We start from the raw sequence: 15,344 nt of genomic DNA, 5'->3' as shown, positions 1-15,344 counted from the left end.
GAATGGAAGCTCCTCCTATTTGATGACACATTAGAGCAAATTTTCGCAGCGAAAGTCCCCCCAAGCAGAGCGACACACCGGGTGGAGGCGCGTCCGTCGCCATGCGACCCCCGTGATTTTGTAGCGTCTGATCGCGCCTGGTGTGAACGCGGCAGAATCAGCTTCCATCTGATCGTTGATTCAGCTGTCAGTCTTCCTCACCTCCAAAGTCACCAGACAAAACATCCATTGCCATCAAACTACATTTTCCCCCTGCCGACACCACCTTAGTTTCAAATTATTTTTTTTTTCAGGTTGAATCTCCTGCATAGGATAAAGACCATGAGTGCAACTTCCTCCACGGATCATCCTGTGGTGCTTCTTCTCAAAATATGTATTCACAACCATTTCCATCCTATTTGCAAAGTCTACCAATATCTGCCCCTCTGCATTCCTCTCGATACCATTCCTGGCCATTACTTCATCATCACCCGTTTCCTTCACCTACATGCTCATACTATAACATTGTGTGTGGCTGAGGTTTTCTTGCACTAGAAAACAGATTGTGTAAGACACCTGTTTTGAGCATTTCCCCTACTTTGCTAACCTTTCTGATTTTGCAGTTTTTTTTTCCATAAGATCTATAGCCAAAGCATTTACACTGTATTCCCTCCATCAACTAAGTTGGGAGGAGGTTCTTTTTTCATTCCTACTGGTTTGTTTGTGAACAGCCTGGAATCCACAATTTTTCATATATCGTTATGAACTTTTTTAGAAGATTCATATCCTGATAGGCAAGAACTGATTACATTTTCAAGGTCATAAGTCAAAGTCGGGAAAAATCTTGGAAAAATCCCTATCTGTAACATTGAACAAATTTTCAAAAATTCGTAACAATTAAAAAAGATCAAATTTCTTTGATATTTGAGAGCTTTATGTAGGATGGTATCCTTTATCGACTGAAAGTTTGATCTGGACCTGATTCGGATTATAAATTTTGTGGGCATTTAAATTTAACATTGAAAACCCCATTTAATGTATATTTTACATAATATCTCAATCAAACACGCCCCAATCACTATTTAAAAGTGAGGTGCAGACTGGCACTCACTATCACCTGACAAAGTTTGATCTGGATTATGTGGACATTTAAAGTCAATTAAATTCATTTAATTTCAATTATATAGCGCCAAATCACAAGAAAGTTGCCTCAAGGTGCTTCACACAAGTAAGGTCTAACCTTACCAACCCCTAGACCAAGCACACAGGCGACAGTGGTAAGGAAAAACCCCCTCTGATGATTTGAGGCAGAAACCTCAAGCAGACCAGACTCAAAGGGGTGACCCACTGCTTGGGCCATGCTACCAACACAATTGACAATACAAATATACAGGAAATTTTGGGAGTTCATGCTGGTGCACGGGACAGAGGCCTGCAGAAGAAGACACCCACTCCCATCTCTGGATGGAGCTGCACCTCAAACGGAAACAAAAAAACAGAATCAGGCAGCAGAAAGACAACAAATACAGAATAATTTGTCAGCATTAAGCAACAAGAAAAACAGAAGAAATACTAAAAGTGATCGCCGTTCACTAGCCCTAAACTTCACTAAAAGACCCAGACTTGAGATAAAGTTGAAGCCGCGGCCTGCTCTGTTTTACTTATAAAATTAATTTTAAAGGCTTGAAAGCATAGTAACATACTATGCCAGTATGCTAACCATACGAAAGGGAAAATAAGTGCGTTTTAAGTCTGGACTTGAAAATCTTGAAAATTTAATACTGAAAAGCCCATTAAGTGCCTCAGTCACTAATTTTTCTGTTATGGATTTACCTACACCACCAAATTTGGATGCCTGTTTGTCTATCTTCCAGTTATCAGTCAGAAACCAAGTGCCAAAAAGCAACAACAAATTGTGCATAGCATAGACAACCAATGTTTTGTGAAAATTATCTGAAAAGAATTCAGAAACTGAAAAAGTGTGGGGGGGGGGGGGGGGGGGAACCTGACAACACCACAGAAAACCCCTTCATATTCCAGTACATTAACTAAATACATACTCTCTGACATTTGATCACATCTAGTTTAGCTTGTGCAAAGTCACTTCTAACAGGACTTCAGCCTCAAAAATGTATCCAAGGTAAAAATTTGTGGAACTGAAAACCAGTGTTGGCGGAGGCTTGCGTTGTACGACTGCAGTGCTCCAATTCAAAATAAAACTGATATCCAACCAACGCAAATACATTTATTTTGCACAGTGTGGTCACCCCAAAAAGATCCCTACCCCACTTCTACACACAAAAAAATGTCAACATGTTACATCAGGAAGACAGGTGTCCATTTCCAGGCTTTAAAAAAGTAACAGCATTGCAACACACAACACACCGCAAAAGGTTATTGTGTACACCAAAATTGTTCAACATCACATCAAAGGGAAACCTGCGAAACATAAACTACAGCAAAGTTGAAGGAGATAAACACTGAAAACCACCATTTATTGCTCAGTGTTACAGATCATGTCTGAGTAATTTGGTCATACTTGTATGGGTAAAAAGAACCTAGATGACTGTTGTATTTGTGGGACTTGTTGACATAAGGCACCAAACCCAGATGTTTGAAGAAGATTAAATGTAAAAAGAGCTACAAACCCCACTGTCCTTAGTAATGTTGAAATGGGTACCGATCAAAACTAGATTTGATGCGTACAGTAAAAGGTGTGCAACAGTTTCCAGATCAACACTTGCTTGCTCCTACATCTGTTCTTTGCACGCTTTATGTTTCGTACAGGTCGAGCGGGTAATGCTCTTTGTACTGTTGCACGTGTCTCTTCAGGGATTCCTGCTGCTTGGTCAGGCTGGGTATCATCTCATCATACACATCAGTGAAGAGCAGGTCTGGTTTCGGCTTCTTGCGCTTCTCAGCTCTCTCAAAAGCCTCCATCACTGTTTTGCGGGACTGCTTCCTCCAGCTCCTTTCATCGTCCTCGCTCCACCAGCCACGGGCCGTCATGTAATGCCTCAGCCTGGAGATCGGATGGTCCTGCTTGTCCCAGTAGTTGACCTCGTCCACTGAGCGGTAAGCTGAACTGTCATCGCTGGTGCTGTGGTGGCCAATTCTAAAGAATGACAGAACAGAAGAAGGACCTTCATTGCCAATGTACATACAAAAAATTTAATTTGTCCTCTGCATTTACACTACAATACCACTTTATCGTACCATGTACATTTATCTAATTTCTAAAAATATCGAACCTACATGTACATTCTTGGGACACAGAGCTTGGAGAAGTTCAAAGATGGCTAACCTTGACATATTTTAAGGAGGTATTTTAAGAGGTTAAAAAGTCACATTCTATTTGAATCTGTTCTGCTTTGTTTTTGAGTGGTGGTGGGGGGGGGGGGGGGGGGGGGGAGACAGCCAATCAGATTAGAACTGCACTGTGATGTCAGTGGCTGGTCTCTTCAAAACCGCTTTGTGTTTATATGCATGTCTCTCATATATTATGTAAAAGCTAGCGAGAAATAAACACTTCTAAAACCGAAAATGCCGTTTTTGGAACCTAATAACACCTCAACTTATTTTGTGGATGTTAGCATGGTGACGTCACAGGCTGGTAGCTAGCTGCAAAACTCGGTTTTGTTTGTGTGTAAATATATCCTCTTTGTCATATATTATGTAAAAGATAGCGAGAAATAAACACTTCCAAAACTGAAAACGCTCTTTTTGTAACTTGATAAATTTTACGGCATTAGCGTGCACACTAACTTCTCCTAACTCCAAGCTAACTTCCTATGGAGTCAAATTGGTCTCAATACCAGCAAATGCACAGAGGGTGATCTACAAATATTCCTTGATTTGCATAACTTCCGCTTTTGTCAAAAGCTCATGTACACACACACACATACACGCAAAGCCTCCTGCAGACGCTGTTAAAATAAATGTAAATATTGTTTTTGATTGACTGATTAATAGAGGGGTTTCACTGAACATGCACAAACTGTATGTAAGACAACAGGATCTTAATAATTACTTAAACAACTGCAAATGATAAAGAATACAAAGCTCATACGGCCAAGGGTATTTTAGCATTGCATTATATTTTTTCTTGTTACAAGGTAAAAAAAAAAAAATCTGCTAATGGAACAAGCAAAAATTCACAATGTTGTCTGAAATAAGGTCATAAAACTAGCGGTGAAAACCCATTAGAGATTTTTTTTTTTTAATTAGTATTAAGCATGTTTAATCGCAGATATCACTCCAAACAAATGTTTCCAAAACCCCTTTACTTAGGAGTTTAAGGCTGTATTTATCTAAAAACAAGCGCTTATGTCTTACTTAAATTTTTACTTGTTAGGGATTTAGATTAGATTAATACATGACTGATGGTAAATGCACTACATCTATATAGCGCTTTTCCATGTGCATCAGATGCTCAAAGCGCATCGCGAGCAATAGGGAATCAAATGCCTTTGCCTAAGGGCCCTTAGCGATTTTCCAGTCAGTTTGGGATTTGAACCGAGGATCTTCTGGTCTCAAGCCCAATGCCTTACCCACTAGACCATCACCACTGAAAGTGTTTGTGTGTCTATCGTTGGTGGCCCTGCGATAGACCGGCGTCCTGTCCAGGGTGTACCCTTCCTCAAGCCTTATGACTGCTGGGATAGGCTCCAGCCACCCTGACCCTCAACTGGAACAAGCTGATATAGAAAATAAATGAATGACTACATTTAAAATAAAGTTGTGCATTATCTGTAGCAGCCTCTAAAGGTTAGAAAAGTGGTCTTGTGGCCACAGGTTGAGGTGAGGAAATCCGGCTTCACTGAGTAAAAGACCTACCACGTATTGCGTCTACTTGTGCCCCTAAAACAGGTGATGTCATTGAACAGCTCATCTACTTGCTTGAAGAGTTGAACTAATTAGAATTAGTTTGTTTAGTGGGTGGATGGAACAAATATGTGGTAGGACGTTTCACTCAGTGAAGCTGGCCACAGGTTACATCCCTTAATCAGAAAGAACACTTTGGGTGGGGAAGGCAAAAAACAGTAAGGCTGAACCTCATTACTACCATAAAGTGCCCATTAGCAAATTACTATATGTACAGATGGGCAGTTCCTAATACGTGTGTGTCCATACAGTATGTGAGTGTGATAGAAAAGCACAACATGCAGTCCATCTGAAATTTGGACCCTATCATGACACTCACCTGTTTCCAAACAGGTGTTCTTTGAGGATTCATCAGCTTTCCCAGTCTTTTGTTGCCCTGTCCCAACTTTTTTGAAATGTGTTGCAGGCATCAATTTCAAATTGAGCAATTATTTGCACAAAAACAATAAAGTTTATCAGTTTGAACATTAAATATCTTGTCTTTGTGGTGTATTCAATTGAATATATGTTGAAGAGGGTTTGCAAATCATTGTATTCTGTTTTTATTTACATTTTACACAATGTCCCAACTTCATTGGAACTGGGGTTGTATGTAGGAATAAAGTATGCTACATAACATTGTTTGCACAGCTTTAATATGGCACTTATAATGAAAAACAGCCCGTGATCACAGTTTTGTTGTTGGGGTTGTCATTGGAAATGAGGCAGTTAGGTAAAACTTTTCAGACCGGTTTAAAGGAAGCCTCAAAATAATTTAAATAACTGCAAAGTTCTGTAAACAGCATCACATTACTGTGTGTATAAGTAGATGATTGCACTCATAATTTCCCACCGACATTCGTGAGTATAAACTTCCTTTTCATAAAGGCAGCCACAAAACAGATCTGTCCAGAGAGATAAATGAGAAATGAAACCTACCATGAAACCAATATGAACCCATTTTTTGAGGAACCATTTCCTCATTAGTACAAATGCATTGCTGTATTAGTTACATGTTGTGTTACCAAATATGGATAAAACAGTACATCGGTGTAAATCCTTTGCTACAAACCACATCAAATATTTCTCCATCTAATGTGGAGCTGCGTCAGGAAGGGCATCCGGTGTAAAACTTGTGCCAATTCAATATGCAGCTCCGCTTTGGACTTGCTGTGGTGACCCCGAGAGCAAAAAAGGGAGCAGCCGAAGGGACTTACTATCAAATAGTGGCACAAACACCAAATGTGTAAAAAACAAAAAACAAAAATAAAAAACAAAACAAAAATACTTCATAGACATTACTCTTTAAGAAATGCCCCTGGGCAGCTCAAATTTTCTATGTGGCAGCCATTTTACAAGATAGCTACAATGCTTAGCACAAACATTCTTCTTTCTGTGATGAATATGCACAGAATTACCTAATATTGATGACCTTAACATCAAAAATCTCTGATCTTAGATCATCTCCTGTATTTGAGGTGGAGTCAGCAGATCCATCCATGTGTCATGCTGTTTTTGATTGTTTTAATCCTGTATCTATTTGTGAGCTGACTAAAATTGTTAATCAGCTTGACCCAAATGTCCAACTATAGACCGATCTCTAAATTGCCATTTGTGTCTAAAGTCTTAGAGAAAGCTGTTTATGACCAATTGCAGGCTTATCTGGATCTTAATGAAATAGGGGAGAAGTTTCAATCTGGTTTTAAATTAAGACACAGTACTGAAACAGCCCTTTTAAAAGTTTTTAATGACCTTCTTTTAACTGTTGATGCTGGGAACTCTGCAGTTCTTCTGCTTTTAGATTTATCTGCAGCCTTTGATACAGTGGACCACAGTGTCCTTGTGACTCGCCTCGAGATGCACATAGGTATTAAGGGTTCAGTGCTAAATTGGTTTCGGTCCTATCTTTCCAACAGAAGTTTTTCTGTTAATGTAGGACAGTACTCCTTCCTCTGTGTCTCCTCTTAAATATGGTGTGCCCCAGGGTTCAATTTTAGCACCACTTCTCTTTGCTTTGTACATGATCCCTCTTGGGTCTGTTTTTAAAAAGCACAAAGTCTGTTTTCATTGTTTTGCAGACGACATTCAGATTTTCCTTCCTGTAATTTCGTGTGATACCCAGGCTGCTGTAAAAATACTACAGGACTGTTTAAATGATGTACAAGTCTGGATGAGAGCTAATTTTCTGAATCTTAATAAAATAAAACTGAGATTTTAGTGTTCGGGCAAAGTAACCCTCTGCAAGGACAAGATAGTGTTACTGGTCCTCTGTCCACTTTTTGCCGCCCTTTTGTAAAAAATCTAGGGGTGATAGTTGACCCATTGTTCAGATTTGATAAGCACATCAGCTCTGTCATCAGGGCCGGCTTTTTTCAGCTGAGGACTCTTTCCAAGATTCAATCTTATTTTACTCAAGTTGATTTTGAAAGAGCCATCCATGCATTTATAACGTCACGTCTGGATTATTGTAATGCTCTCTATGTTGGGCTGGACCAGCGCTACAGCGCCGGCAGAGTGTACAGAATGCTGCAGCCCACCTTTTGACTAAAACAAAGAAGCATGAGCACATCACCCCTGTGCTCTGCACCTTACACTGGCTCCCTGTCGGTTTTCGTGTTAAATATAAAGTTTTGCTGATTGTTTTTAAGTGTCTGCACTGTATAGGCCCAATGTATCTGAGTGAGCTCTTGCAGCCGTACACTCCACGTAGGGCTCTGAGGTCAGCTGACCAGCTTCTCCTGGCTGTTCCTAAAGCCAGGCTTAAATCCAGAGGTGATAGAGCCTTTTCTGTTGCAGCGCCACGACTCTGGAACGATCTTCCGCTGACTGTCAGGTCCTCAGAGTCTGTGGGACAGTTTAAGTCCAGACTGAAAACCCATCTCTTCTCCCTGGCTTTCAACACTGGCTAAGTGGTGTATGCTTTGCTCTGCTATTTTGCTCTATATTTTTAGATTATTTATTTATTTTTAATTTTTTTTCCTTTAATATTTTACACTTTTGTATTGCTATTATTGTGAAGCACTTTGGTCAGCTGCAGCTGTTTTAAATGTGCTATATAAATAAATTTGAATTGAAATCATACATTTTTAACTGCACAGAATCCAAATATGGACACTCACTATACATTCCCCAACTCAAGCAACTTTACTTCAACATGCCAAGGGTGCTGTAAAGTGGGTGACCTGTGAGCTTTTCTTTTGTTGTTGTTTTTCTTCTTCAAATTTGGTGGTTGTACTACCACTTAAAACAAGACCTCGGTTATCTGCTGCACAAAGTGTGCATGTTCAGAGAAAAAAAAGCAAGGTGTGGAGAAGAAAACAATCACTGGCCCAAAAATCAAAACCTTAAATCCTACAATGACGAGTGAAGTACAAAGCCACACCAACGACTTCATGGATCAACCTCACCCACTCATCTACGTACATTTTTTTTTTTGTCTAAGCCCTACCCTGTCACCAACTGAGGGAATAATTGTGTACTAAATTTCCTCACCCTCTTAACACTGTGTATTTGTGTGTGTTGTTGACTGTAGGTACGGAAATTGCAGCAGTGTACTGCACACACGTTGATCACCTTTGTCATTTTACCCCTTTCAGTGACTTTTCTTTAACTTGAAAGAATCAATACTGAAACACACTGCTGTTATCATGAATTGTTGTGGCTGTACTCTTGATCCATTCGAGGTGGGATCCACCCAACAATATGGCCTGGAAACTATCTTTTTGTACATGCTGTTAGCAGTGAAAGCAACAGGAGTTAATTTTTGCCCTTCACGATGTTACTTCAGACTAAAGAAGCCTCTTGGACAAGTGCTGAAACAACTCAGAGATCAAAGACGTCCAACTATGTTTCACTAAACGTGTGGCTATTATAGATTTTTCTCCATAGACTGCACATATAGACTAATGGACAGAGCCTGAGTGGTGTCACACATTGTTTTTTTTATTGAGACCCATTAAAGCCCAAATGAAACCAGTGTCTGGGCTAAGTTCTGTACGGCGCCATGTTCACAGAAGCTAAATGATGAACTAAATGTATAAAGTGGTGTAGCGTGCGTGACTCTACATTTGACAAAAGACGCCTGAATACGCCTCTCTCATGGAGTCTGATCCTGCGTGCGGGTGTTTATTAGATCATTTTGTGGACTGTGCGGTGGTTCTCCTCACGCTTTACTTTGTTGCGGACAATAAGAGTTATTAGCTGCATATTTTCTCAGTAATCATACATTAAGTGGAGCTAATGGATGAAGCTACCAACAGTTGATAAAAGTGCTAACATCATTAGCATACAACATTAAATCCAATGAGAGTTTCACTCAGCGCAAATACTGCAACAGCAACATCTGATCCGTGAGGACGTTTCACCACACAGCAAGCCATATTCCAGGTATTTATAATAAAATACTCCAAACAAGCAAAAAGTCTCCACAACCAGCCGCAGCAAGCAGACAATGAGCTAAAGACACAGAGACACCAATTTTGCATCTAAATATTTCAAACATTTGCAATTATTGAAGAACACAAGAACAAGTGCTTTCATACAACAAAATAAAAAATAAAGATGAAATGGGCTCTAGACACAGGTATTGGTGCAATTCACTGTTTCTTTGCATAACCTTTGACAACACTGACACCCTCTAGGTTCCTTGCAGCCATCTAGAAGCTTCTTGCACCAGTCTACTGGTACTTTCTACCACTCTTCCACCGCTATACATTTAAGCTCCAAGTTTGCAAGAGACTTTTATTTTACTCTATTACTATTACTATTACTCTATTACTATTTTACTCTAATAATGCTTTGGTAATCACTGGATTTCATTATTCCTTTGATACTTCCAGCTTTCTTCATGTCACCACCTCCCCCCACTACAGTCTGCATCAACCTTCATAGACGTCTCTCACTAAGTTTCTTCTTAGAGCAGTGTCCTGGAAACAACTGTAAAAATTCTTGAAACGATTACAAACTGTAATTATCTTGTAGCCTTTGGAAGTTTTAGGGTTTTTCATAGCACTATTTCTGATACTCTCAGACAATAGCCTTTTCTCCGTCTCTGTACAAACTGGAAATAATCCCCCCCCCCCCCCATGCAGATCATTGCATTGTCCAACTGACACATGTGAGTCATTTGTTTTGTATGTTTGAGCAACTCATTTAAATTCCTCAAACAGATCTAGATAACTGTGTCCAGCATACATACAACTGACATCTGTATTTTTTATTTGTCTATACGAAAGCATTTCATTGTATTCAGTAACTCTGGACATTTTATTAATGTTTCCTATCACACCAAATCAGCTTTTGCATCCGTTCCTTAAGATATTCAGAATGATATGCTTGAAAATTATGGAAGGGATGAAAATTGTTATGCTTTAGAACCCCTGAGGCTTGAAGGGGTGGACCCCAGGATGCACACAGCCAGACATGAAAGGGTTAAGTGCAAAACAAAGGTGTTTAATGATCCCAAGTGAACAAGTGAGACAAAATTCTCCAAAGTGGCAAAATCCAAAACAGTACAAGGAGACATTAACCAAAAACAACCATCCAAAAGTGACAGTGAGGAGGAACTTGCAGCACAGTGGACGCGGTCGGACAATGGGAGTGACTGGATGCAAGAACTGAATCAGCAACAAATGACCGGCAACTGAACAAACAAAGGTGTGGCTTAAAAGCAAACTGAACTAATGAACACAGGAGTAACAATTCAAGAGTGGAACAAACACAGCACATGAGAACTGAATCAATACAAATCAACAGTGGAGAGAAAACATGAGAACAACCCAGAGCATACATGGAAATAAAACCGTGACAGCTCAACTTAACAGAAAAACACATGAAGGAGAAACAACAGATAAGCAAGAGAAAGGCAATAAACCCAGGGTGGAAATGAATGACACCAACAATGGGGAAACATAGATCATGAGAGGCGGGACCCTTGGCAATTCAGACTAACAGATGCCACGTGCAGCTGTCAGGCGTAACCAAGACAACCGCATGCAGCTGCAGAACAGGAGGACAATGAAGGGGGAAAGGCACATGCACCCACACGCACAATAGACAGGAGACATATGAAACATGCAAACCGAATCATACTGAAATATAATTCGGGAGGGGCCCACGGAGGATCACACATACACCCACTTGCATTCACCCACATGCACTCGTTTCCACACACATGCACTGGGACCGGACGGGTGATACATACATTGACAATGACAAGGACTCACAGAAAGGCACACCTTCACACACACCACTGACCACACAAGTGACAGCAAGAGGAGGCGGGCCCATACACACTCGCATATGACAGACAGACTCGTACACTCATTCCAACATTCATCCACAACAGACTAAACTACACACACGTACTCTCACACAGACCATGAGGGACAGACACACACTCACAGATGACCAACCAACATAGAACTCAGGAGAACCAAAAACGCACAGGAGGACACAACACGACTGACAGGTGAAGACACAGCGGTGGAACACGGGGGCAGACATGTGTGCTCACACAATCACATCCAGTGGTGGGCACAGCTAACCAAAAAGTTAGCTTTGATAACTGTTAATGAGCCGCTAACTGAAAAGTTAACTTTTGTAAAGCGAAACTGATAAACCCTTAAAAAATTTAGCGGGAGTTACAGCTAAAAGCTAAACCGATAACTTTTAGTATCGACTCAGTACACTGAAAGCTATTAACACTTCTGACTAAATTCAAAGGTAATCACAAACAACAACGAGCCAGTGCTTCTGTCTAAGATCAGCCTTCTCTCAGCAAAAGAGACCTGATGACCAGAAAGTAAGAAAAGAAGGAAAGAGAGAGAGAGAGAGGGGAAAAAAGATCAATTATTTTCACAGCCATACGGTCATGCAGACGTGTCGGAGGAGTCATGCACATTAAGGCAGTTTTGACTTATGGTTGAAATTTTAAACAAACTAATTCCGGACAAGTTATCGAAATTAACGTCACTTCTGTCATTTTTACAAAGTGAAAATATCAGCTATATGTTTTAGTTTTAAAGTAATGCACTAATTTTAAAGGTTTTAGCGTTTACAGGCACACATGCCAAAAGACATTATGGGAAAAAGGAGCTTCCTGTCATCAGTGATTGTCAGTTTATAAAAAACAACAGACAAGTTATTGTAACGTGTGTTGGTTTTACAAATAAATCTGTATTTGTAAATATGTCATTTTTTCCATTTGTTAAAAAAAGGGCAATTTTAAAACTGAGAAATTCCTAGGAGAAATACAGATATCCATGGATTCCTTCAAAGCCCAGGTCTGGAGCCTCACAGCCCAGGTTAATCATGCCGACACTTGTTTTACTCAGTTAGCAGCTCAGGTCACTCACTCAGACACTCGCATTACATAACTCGCAGATCAACTCACACAGATCACTGATCAATTCTCAGAACTCGTCACCTCCTCAGCTTCTGCCCCACCTCCTCCTGTGCAGTCTGTTTCTTCCCCCGCGTCAGTTGCTGAATCACCTGAACTGTTGATCACTCATCCTGAACCGTATTCTGTTAGTACTGATACATGCGCAGCCTATTTGATGCAGTGCTCTCTCGTTTTTTTCCCAAAAACCATGGCAGTTCTTCTCCAAAAGTAATCGTGTTGCTTATGTGATGACTCTGCTCCGAGGTGACATACGAGCATGAGCTACAGCTCTCTGTAGCAACGAGTTGTCAGTCCTTAACATGTATTCGAGTTCTCCCATGAACTCCACCTGGTTTTTGATCATCCGATGAAAGCTCATTCCGCTGCTCTGCTTCTTTTCTCTCTCCGTAAGGAGCATCGAAGCACTGCGGAGTTTTTGATCGATTTCCGCATTCTCGCGGTGGAATTGGGTTTGAATTTGGCATTTTCATCAGGGGTCTCAATAATCTGCTTAAAGAATAATTAGTGGTTCGTGATGTACCTGAAGATTTTGACTAATTTCACTGGTAATCCGCTTGGACTGCCGTTTGCGAGAGAGATGCAGAGAAAAAAATTATAGGGACAGACCAACCGCCTCCACTCGGACTCCTCCCCATACACGCCCGCCTGTCCCACGTTCCATGGATATTCCCATCTCCGACTCCCTTGCTCCCCCTGCCGTTGAGCCTATGGAGCTCAGCAGGGCTAAATTAGCCCCAATGTGTATGTTTGTTAGGGGGTCCTGCTGAGTTAAGACACTGGCTGATGTGTGCTGTAGTGCTTTTCCTCCGTTCCTCAAAATTATCCATTCCCCTAAACAGGACAGTTTTTCCGGACGCCTCAGTAACCTCTAAGAGTTCCTATCCGCTAGACGTCTCTTCTCCCGACTTGCCAGGTGGTCACTGGTTTTTGGCCAGTTTGGTTCCCGGTCATTTTTTTTTCAGGACAGTTCGATCTCCATCCCACTGGTGACCATCTGCCTCATCCCCCCCAATGGTTGTGGGCACGCTTTCCTGGGAGGTGGAGGATTTGATCTGGAAGCGTCGGATGGATTCCCCACAGGTGGTCTTGGGCCTCATTTTCCACTGGCATCAGATTCATCCATGGCTCTGTTTCAAGCATGACTCTCTTCCAAGCGCTCTGACATCTGGGCTTTCCTCAGCTCATTTCAAGGTAACCTGGCCACTTCTAATTCCCGCATTAGAGCTTGTTGATGTGTTTGGTGTTTCCAGACTTTCCTGCATGGCTCACATGCCACTCTCTGCATGACGTCACTTTGGAACTCTCTGGCTCTCAGCTACAGAGCTTCAGTTAAGTTCCTGTTTGTGACTGTCCATGACTAAGAACTGTATCCAAGAAGGGTTTCCAAGAAATAAATCCAAGAACTGTATGAGCTCTGATGCAGGACAGCTAAGAACTTTCCAAGTTGTTTCTAAAGTCAAGTCCTGCTTAATTGGAACTGCATCACAAGACGCTCAGCACCTACCTTCTGAAGATAATTCATGAACTGCGAACGATTCCTGAACAGCAAATCTTGTTTCCTTGAAAGTAAACTTTATTTCTGGACCTATGAACATTCCTGGTTTAAGCCTACAGTGAACTGCTTGTTGTTAAAGGCTTCAGTGTTACGAGTGCAAGCCCTCACCTCTGTTCTCCTCCATTCTCCCAGTTCCCGTCCACAGCTCTGTACGCTCACCTGGCTCCTGATCCAGTTCCCAAATGCTCCAGAATTCCTGCTTGTTCCCAGACTCCCAAGTCTGTCTGTTTGTGCACTGCAGCTTCCAGATTTCCACCGCTACAAGTGGGCCCTGTCTTGGCTCAGCAGGCCATCGAGCCAGCGCAGCACTGTTCATGTGTTTACTATAAATAAATCTCTTTCCATTCACAATCAGTTCTGTTCCTTGCTCCCAGCGTTTAAGTCCATCACCTTACCATAACATGAAAATTCTGTTTAAATGTGATTCAGCATGTATAGCAAATGTGTGACAATTGGTATTCACTGCAATGAACACTGCTATCTGCTGGATGGGAGTGTAAATACCAATTGCCACACATTTGCTATGTGCTGAATCACAGTTAAACAGAAATTTCAGTTTTCAAATTGTCTTTTTTTTTTAATTTACAAATGAAAAAATGCCATATTTACAAATACAGATTTATTTGTAAAAAACTAACACACACGTTACAGTAACTTGTGTCTTAGTTTTTAATAAACCGACCAACCACTGATGACAGGAAGCTCCATTTTCCCATGCCTTTTGGCATTTTTGTCTGTAAACGTTGAAACCTTCAAAATTAATGCATTACTTTAAAACTAGCTGATATTTTCACTTTGTAAAAACGACAGAAGTGATGTTAATTTCGATAACCTGTCTGGAATTAGTCTGTTTAAAATTTCAACAATAAGTCAAAACTGCCTTGCTGTGCATGACTCCTCTGACACGTCTGCATGATCGTATGGCTGTGAAAATAAATTCTCCTTTTTCTTCTCTTTTGTTTCTGGTAGCCAGCTCTCCTCTGCAGGTAGAGGACTGAGCTCTACCTCTTACAGCTGTCTGTCTGCTACAAAACACATAACGGGCAGAAACTAAAATGTGTGATTTCAGGCTTTACAAATGTTTTTAACTGTTAAGCTTTATTCACTATGCCCACAAAAAGATATCAGTGAGTTAAAGTCAGCTGAAAAGCTAATCAACTAACAAAAAAGTTAGCTTTGTTAATTAGCGGTAAGCAGATTAGCAGAACTGTGCCCACAACTGATTACATCCAACCGGGAGGCACACAGGTGACAAGACTCACAAAAACACACAGGACAACTCAAAAAATCCCTGGCCACAGATCAAACCCCAACAGCAAATACTTTTGATCAGGACTGTGTAGATCTGTGTTTGTTGATCTACTGTAGTTTCTTACCCTTCAAGAAATGATGATGCATTTTTAGGATGCCCGTATTAGACTCCAGGGGCCTTATTTAGCAACAGTTCATACACACCGATTTGCGCTTAAATGCATGATATGTATTAATATTTCTAGACAAAGTGTGGAAAATTCTCTCTGACCGTGCATACGCACAGCATCT

The 15,344-nt window shown here is 40.9% G+C and overlaps 1 protein-coding gene across 1 annotated transcript in view; it reads right to left on the bottom strand.

Annotated features, from left to right (window-relative positions):
- Positions 1-2,460: 2,460 nt before the first annotated feature.
- The window catches only part of LOC117508713 (2-oxoisovalerate dehydrogenase subunit alpha, mitochondrial-like), a 43,450-nt gene continuing 30,566 nt past the window's right edge, over positions 2,461-15,344 (bottom strand). Inside the window, 1 exon segment of the mRNA XM_034168529.1 lies at positions 2,461-3,094. Coding sequence (XP_034024420.1) covers positions 2,752-3,094 — 343 coding nt within the window. The 3' untranslated portion in view covers positions 2,461-2,751.

This window comes from Thalassophryne amazonica, chromosome 4 (genome assembly GCF_902500255.1).
Source record: "Thalassophryne amazonica chromosome 4, fThaAma1.1, whole genome shotgun sequence".
Lineage (NCBI taxonomy): Eukaryota > Metazoa > Chordata > Actinopteri > Batrachoidiformes > Batrachoididae > Thalassophryne > Thalassophryne amazonica.
The sequence above is the reverse complement of the archived record's forward strand: the minus strand, read 5'-3'. Positions and strand labels throughout refer to the sequence as shown.